The sequence below is a fragment of the Haliotis cracherodii genome, unplaced genomic scaffold, assembly GCF_022045235.1.
Source record: "Haliotis cracherodii isolate W230 unplaced genomic scaffold, xgHalCrac1.p SCAF_7, whole genome shotgun sequence".
In the NCBI taxonomy this organism is placed as follows: Eukaryota; Metazoa; Mollusca; class Gastropoda; order Lepetellida; family Haliotidae; genus Haliotis; species Haliotis cracherodii.
Window position 1 is genome coordinate 61,770,337 of NW_027266330.1, and position 7,245 is coordinate 61,777,581.

Below are 7,245 nucleotides of genomic sequence, written 5' to 3' on the forward strand. Positions count from 1 at the left end.
ATGGACACTTCTGACATTGATTTATTGTTAAGTCAAGCTGACATTGATTTTGAAATTATTGAAAACAAAGAAAACAGCAGATTGGCCAAAGTGACATTTGAGGAGGTGGACCTTTTTCTGGACACTGAGGTAAATCAGAACACTAAAAGAAAGACGGAGCAGGATGTAAGAGTGTTCCAGGAATTTTTGGAGGCCAATCTGGAATTCAGAGAGTTTACAGTCATACCTCCGACTGAGCTGAGCAATTATTTGAGCATGTTCATCTTGTCCGTGAGAAAGAAAGATGCTGGGGAGTATGAGCTTTCCAGTCTTCGGTCATTCATCAGCTCAATTCAGCGGGTTATGAAAAAGAAAGGGTATAACAAAACAATTGATGATGTAGAATTATCTAAAATGAAAGAAACCCTCAAACTGAAACAAAAGTCTTTAAAATCCCAGGGTAAAGGGAATAAACCCAAAGCAGCGGTTGAGTGAAGTGACGCAAAAATAGAAGATATGTATGCACTTGACAAACTTGGCCCCCCAAATCCCCAATCACTACTTCACTCAATGTGGTTTATTTGTACCATGCATTTTGGGATGCGAACCGGCAAGGAATGCCATAATCTTAGATGGGGCGATGTTTTCCGATGGTACAGAGTGCCTTCAATACGACAGTGAGCGGCAGACCAAGACCAGGACTGGAGCAGATTCGAGAAATATGCGGGACACCAAGCCTCGTGCTTATGCAATCCCTCAGACACCAGAGAAAGACCCAGTTGCCTTGTACAAGCTGTACCGGGAGAAGCGACCAGATGCGATGCTCTCTGACGACACTCCATTCTTTCTTGCCATCAACTACCCCAAAAAAGTAAATGGTTCATGGTTTTAAAAAAAATGCCATGGGAATCAACACAATTTATGACATAATGAAAGACATGAAAAGCGGAACAACATTCGAACAAAATGAGCGCATAACACCCTTCAGCTAAACATTACATTAATCACGACAGATGCTAAAACATAAATAAAAATATACATAATATGAAAGACAATACTACTTTACAACAGCCATAATTCAACATGTTCAACTGGCTGCAAAACATTAATCATAATTAAAATTTGCAAATTACCCCTTGTTATGATAACCTGAGTAAGAAAGAAAGATTATCATTATTACTATTTATATAGCAAACTCAGTCCGAAAATTCTGGTTTGAGAAAATATGTCATAATTTCAAAATAAACTGAATACATACATTATTCTCATGCTGAAATATGCCCATTATGTCATTGCAGTGTGAGAAAACATCTGGTGCAGAAACTGAACGACAAGGGCCTCCCCCCAAACCAAATTATGCAAATAACAGGTATTAATATTTGTTTTTTGCAGATCAAAGTGAACATGAATCATTGGGCAAAACATGATGAATTTTCTGCAAATTTAACCGCCAGATAATATAGCATATAGTATCCCCACATGAGGACTGCATCGATAAAAATACCACCTACATTCGTTGCAATTATTTATATTTATAGAAGCTAGATAAATTTTAGTATTCTCAAATTTCCACTCTTCTGCAATACCTAATTTGAACACATTGTCACAGTATACCTGAAACTAACAATATACCTTTGTTTGACTAATAATCATAAAAAAAATCAATTTCTTTTCAAATATGGACTATTTCTTTCAAATGCACATACTATTCCATAATGGTATCAGTATAAACTATCACATTCTAGCTTCTAACAGCAGACTGAGGAATTATATTATGATCATGAAATGTTAGCCTTCTTACAGTCATATGCGTCACTCGTGAAAATATTAGACTCTCCCCACTTCACTCGATGAGATAAAAGTGGTATTTGAGAAAACACATTAAATATCCTCTATTTATCCCCAGCATTTTGCTCTGGTTATAAAAATAAAAATATTAACATTTGTTTGAACAAGCTTTATTAATGTATTTAATTCATACAGATCTGTAACACCAAATTAAATAGTATAAATTATATGAGTAACAATTTGTAACAGGAAAATATTTATATTTACAATGAGCTTGAAAATATCACAGACTTCTTAACAATTTCTTTGCTAGGCATTTAGAGTGAGCGAGTTGGGTTTAACGCCGCTTTTAACAGTATTCCAGTTATATCACGGCGTGTCAGCTTAATGTGGGAGGAAAGCCCGAAGTGATGCAGGTCTCTGACGTTTACCACTTCGGTGCCGACAAACCTAGAAAGATAATCGGAGTGAACCGGGATTCGAACCCACAATCATAGGTTTCTGGCGTGCCCAAGGGACGCAACTCTGGACAGCGAATAGCGGTGCCTTAGACGACTAGGCCACTGGGCCACCAGTGCCTCGAGAGGCATTTAGAAGTTGGAGTACCAAGTAAGAATAAGATGTATGGTTGAACAACTTTTTTATTACAATAATAAAGAAGTTGTTCAACCCTAAATCTTGTTCTTACTTATACATGCTTAACAGAAAGAATGCAAAATACGTCACACCAGTGAGGGTAACAGCATCTAAGAGGGAGGGATTTCCTTCTACAAGGGCAGTTGAAAGCTTGGGAAATTGGGAAGGGAATATGTTTTCTTCCATAGATGATTTAATCTTTTCTCTGTGTTACATTAACATTTGATGAAATCAGACAGCTCAGACCAATTAACACTCAATGCAATTTAGAAAGTGAACAAATGTTGGTTGGTTGGTTTGATGTTTAATGCCGCACTCAGCAATATTCCAGCTTTTTACGACAAGCATAGTCACCTTTTACGGCAAGCATGGGTTGCTGAAGACCTATTCTACCCCGGAATCTTCACGGGTGAACAAATGTAACAGCTATAACATGGAAGTAACTATGTGTACACCTTTGCCAACCTGTGAAGATCCGGGGTAGAACAGGTCTTCAGCAACCCATGCTTGCCGTAAAAGGTGACTATGCTTGTCGTAAAAGGCGACTAACGGGATCTGGTAGTCAGGCTCACTGACTTGGTTGATGCATGTCATCGATTGAAATTGCGAGGATCGATGCTTATGATATCGATCACTGGGTTGTCTGGTCCAGACTCGATTATTTACAGGCCGTCGTCATATAGCTGGAATATTGCTGAGTGCGGCGTTAAACAACAAACCAACCAACCAACCAACACCTTTGACAAGTGTGTCTCATCCCAAAAAGTAAAGAGAATCTATACTCTACTGGGAAAGTGTTATCCCAAATATAAAAATTGTTATACTCAAAACAATAAAAAAAATGACAACACAGTCAAAGATGAAAACAATTATAGGTATCCATATTTATTTAGTTTCCAAAATCATCTTTAGTTAATTTATTCTAATGAATAGAAATCTCCATTGGTACAGAAAATACAAGAGGCCTCATTCATCTGTTTTGTGACAAGCCATACAATTGTAGACTTATAGAATAACCCACGAGGTACGAGGTACGGAAATTATTTCACGAGTGAAATTAATGTTTTAAGTTCCGAGCTCTCACGAGTGACATATTTTACGTAATCACTCCTATCGAGTGGGTTATTCTATTTATTACCCATAATCATATTAAAGACGTTTCAAGAGAAAACACCTGTCTCCGATCAAGAATCAGCTGTTTAGTATCAATGCGCGTGTGAAAAAACACTGTCCATTCACTCCAATCGCATTACTCAATTAACGTGTTGTTACGCGTGAAAAATATAGTTCTGTTAAAAAACTATAAAGATCACATTGATGAAGTTTGATTTCTGTCCGATTTACACAGCATACACTATCTAGCATTGAGAAGACATTTTATCCAAAAAGGTTCATCAGGTTTTTTAATCAAGGCTTGTTTTGACAAGATCTCGTCACTGACAGACAGCCCCCGTCGTGTATCGGCAGAGACCTGTATTTCACATTGAGAAGAGGAAACACGGAAAATCAATTTTTTTATGTGTCATTTGAAAAAAATGCCAAAACCTATAACAACAACATAGACGGAATGTACAGAAGTCTTGTTTGTTTGAGAAAAGTTACGAAAAGAAGGTAAACTTTGAAAAGTAAGATTGCTGTCACAGTGTCGGAATGAATGACCCGACTTAACCCAGATATGAGAGCCGAAATCAGGAATGACAAGAGAACCGGCGTTACAGTTTAATCCGGAAAACAAGTTTATTGTGTGATTTGAGACAAGTGTGACTGATTGGAAATATGTGCATGTGGGATTTTAGGAAGACTTGTCAAACACGCTTGTGGAGTGGACACAGTTAGATGACGGGAGTTTGTTGATATTTTGATGTGATTCATAATGGTCGAATACCTGTTAATAGACTAACACGGTATCTGGAGACTTGGTGACAATCTGTCCGCATTCACGGAGTTCATTTAGTTCAATATCGGACACTGGATCAGCTCGCTGGGTTAAGTTTTCTTTTCCTTGTATTTAAATTATTTTTGGTTTGATTTCAAAACCTATCAGAGTTCAGCAAAGTGCATCGATTTCGCAACCAGATGCTGGTAATCATGTCGCTAAGGTAACACTCTATGCTACCCTTGATCTCCTTCAAAGTAGACATTTCGAATTCTGAACCGTCTGATGTGCATGCTGAAATGATAAATTTGCAAAGAATAATGTTTAGTTGCACCTTTCCTGTGTCATTAACCCTCATATGGTGCCCGGACATCAGTCAGCCTGCATACCGCTCAGCGCCGTAGATGACGTCGCGGTTACAAAAACATACATTGTATAATAAAGTGTCACGTTCTTGTTTCTTCACACAACGTTACAAAATTCTACGAAATGGTGTATCTTTACAATGTCTTTCGGAAAGTCTAAATGTTGTTGCAAAATTAACTTGTTTTTATTCTCATGCCATCATTGAAAGTGTGAGTAGTCTTGTTTTTTGTGTTTTTCTTACCTGTATAAATTTGACCTAAGTTCACGTGAACTTGTCAAATTTAGTCTTTTTCATTGTGTTTTCATTTTCATTGGCAGTTATCGATGTCATCATAGTTCACAAAGGCAAACCTGTCTGTACCAAGTCTGGTTTTGGGATTCGAGTGGTCGAAAAATTCGCGAAAACAGCCAGTCCTCTAACACAGACAGGACTTGGTGGTGTTGATCTTAGCGCACGAGAAACAGTTTCTCGCAACACTCTGAATCTTGGAACTTCTATCTGGCCATATGCAGTTTTGACAACAAAGACATTAAATGTGTTCCGAGGTTGAATTATACGAATAACTCTTCATGTCAGTCAGATCTCCGTCCGCTTTAACGAGGTCATTTAAATGAAAAATAAATAATGTAGAATCATGTTGTTGATATGAAACTATGTTTCTTGTCTTAAAAATCTCGAATCAGTGAGATTGTAGCACGTAAAACATCTGAAGGGAAAGGCGTGGATTTATGAGTGAATGGGATGAGATAAAATAGTTCCGTTGTCCAATGAAAATTGATCTTCGTTCCACTGACCAATCAGCTTCGAGAATCACTAATTGCACACTGTGCAAATATCAAAAAGTTATTACACTGCATATTTGAGCCCACATGGTTAATAATGTCAGATATGTTTTCAGTTTTGCCCAAATTTGAAAAACATACAAAATTGTTAAAAACTTGCCGGTCTGCATAACATTACCGAAAACATTGATAATACAAATTCATCTATATCCCCTGCCCCGAGCACAGCTTGAGTGATTAATACGAAATCATTGTGAATAAATCAATGGTTATGAACATTGATGTACTTTGATATTAATTATCAGTAGTTAGGTGTCAATTAATCTAATTATTCACTTAATGAATACATAGATTCGTGGCTATTTGGAGCGGTGATCTAGGCAATTTGTTTCACTTAACACAAAATAATTATAGGTACCATACAATCAATAATGGTTTGTTTTTTTCACTAATTTTGCAGGTGCCAAGCACTCAAGAGGAATGGAAGAGCAGCGTGGCTGACTTTGAAGACAAGTGGCAATTCCCAAACTGTTTTGGTGCGATGGATGGGAAACATTTTACAACAAGGGCTATTTCAGCATTATAACGCTTGCTCTAGTTGATGCCAACCATTCATTTACATTTGTAGATGTTGGTGCCAATGATAGAGCTGGAGATGCAGGTGTCTTTGCAAATTCAGATCTGTTGAGGTCAATATAATGCATTGACCTGTGTCAGTATAGTGCATGGAGCTGTGTCATTATGGTAAATTGACATGTGTCAATATAGTGCATGGAGCTGTGTCATTATGGTAAATTGACATGTGTCAATATAGTGCATGGAGCTGTGTCATTATGGTAAATTGACCTGTGTCAATATAGAGCATGGAGCTGTGTCAGTATGGTAAATTGACCTGTGTCAATATAGTGCATGGAGCTGTGTCAGTAATGTAAATTGACCTGTGTTAATATAGTGCATGGAGCTGTGTCAGTATGGTAAATTGACCTGTGTCAATATAGTGCATGGAGCTGTGTCATTATGGTAAACTGACCTGTGTCAATATAGTGCATGGGGCTGTGTCAGTATGGTAAACTGACCTGTGTCAATATAGTGCATGGAGCTGTGTCAGCATGGTAAACTGACCTGTGTCAATATAGTGCATGGAGCTGTGTCAGAATGGTCAATTGACCTGTGTCACTATAGTGCATGGAGCTGTGTCATTATGGTAAACTGACCTGTGTCAATATAGTGCATGGGGCTGTGTCAGTATGGTAAAATGACCTGTGTCAATATAGTGCATGGAGCTGTGTCAGTATGGTAAATTGACCTGTGTCAATATAGTGCATGGAGCTGTGTCAGTATGGTCAATTGACCTGTGTCAATATAGTGCATGGAGCTGTGTCAGTATGGTAAATTGACCTGTGTCAATATAGTGCATGGAGCTGTGTCAGTATGGTAAAATGACCTGTGTCAATCAAGTGCATGGAGCTTTGTCAGTATGGTAAAATGACCTGTGTCAATATAGTGCATGGAGCTGTGTCAGTATGGTAAATTGACCTGTGTCAATATAGTGCATGGAGCTGTGTCAGTATGGTCAATTGACCTGTGTCAATATAGTGCATGGAGCTGTGTCAGTATGGTAAAATGACCTGTGTCAATCAAGTGCATGGAGCTGTGTCAGTATGGTAAATTGACCTGTGTCAATATAGTGCATGGAGCTGTGTCAGTATGGTCAATTGACCTGTGTCAATATAGTGCATGGAGCTGTGTCAGTATGGTCAATTGACCTGTGTCAATATAGTGCATGGAGCTTTGTCAGTATGGTAAAATGACCTGTG

At 38.1% G+C, this 7,245-nt stretch overlaps 1 protein-coding gene across 1 annotated transcript; it reads left to right on the forward strand.

Moving 5' to 3' along the window:
• Positions 1–474, forward strand: LOC139449067 (uncharacterized). The gene has a single exon (XM_071230534.1). The coding sequence runs from the start codon at positions 1–3 to the stop codon at positions 472–474; it is 474 nt and encodes a 157-aa protein (XP_071086635.1).
• Positions 475–7,245: the final 6,771 nt, after the last annotated feature.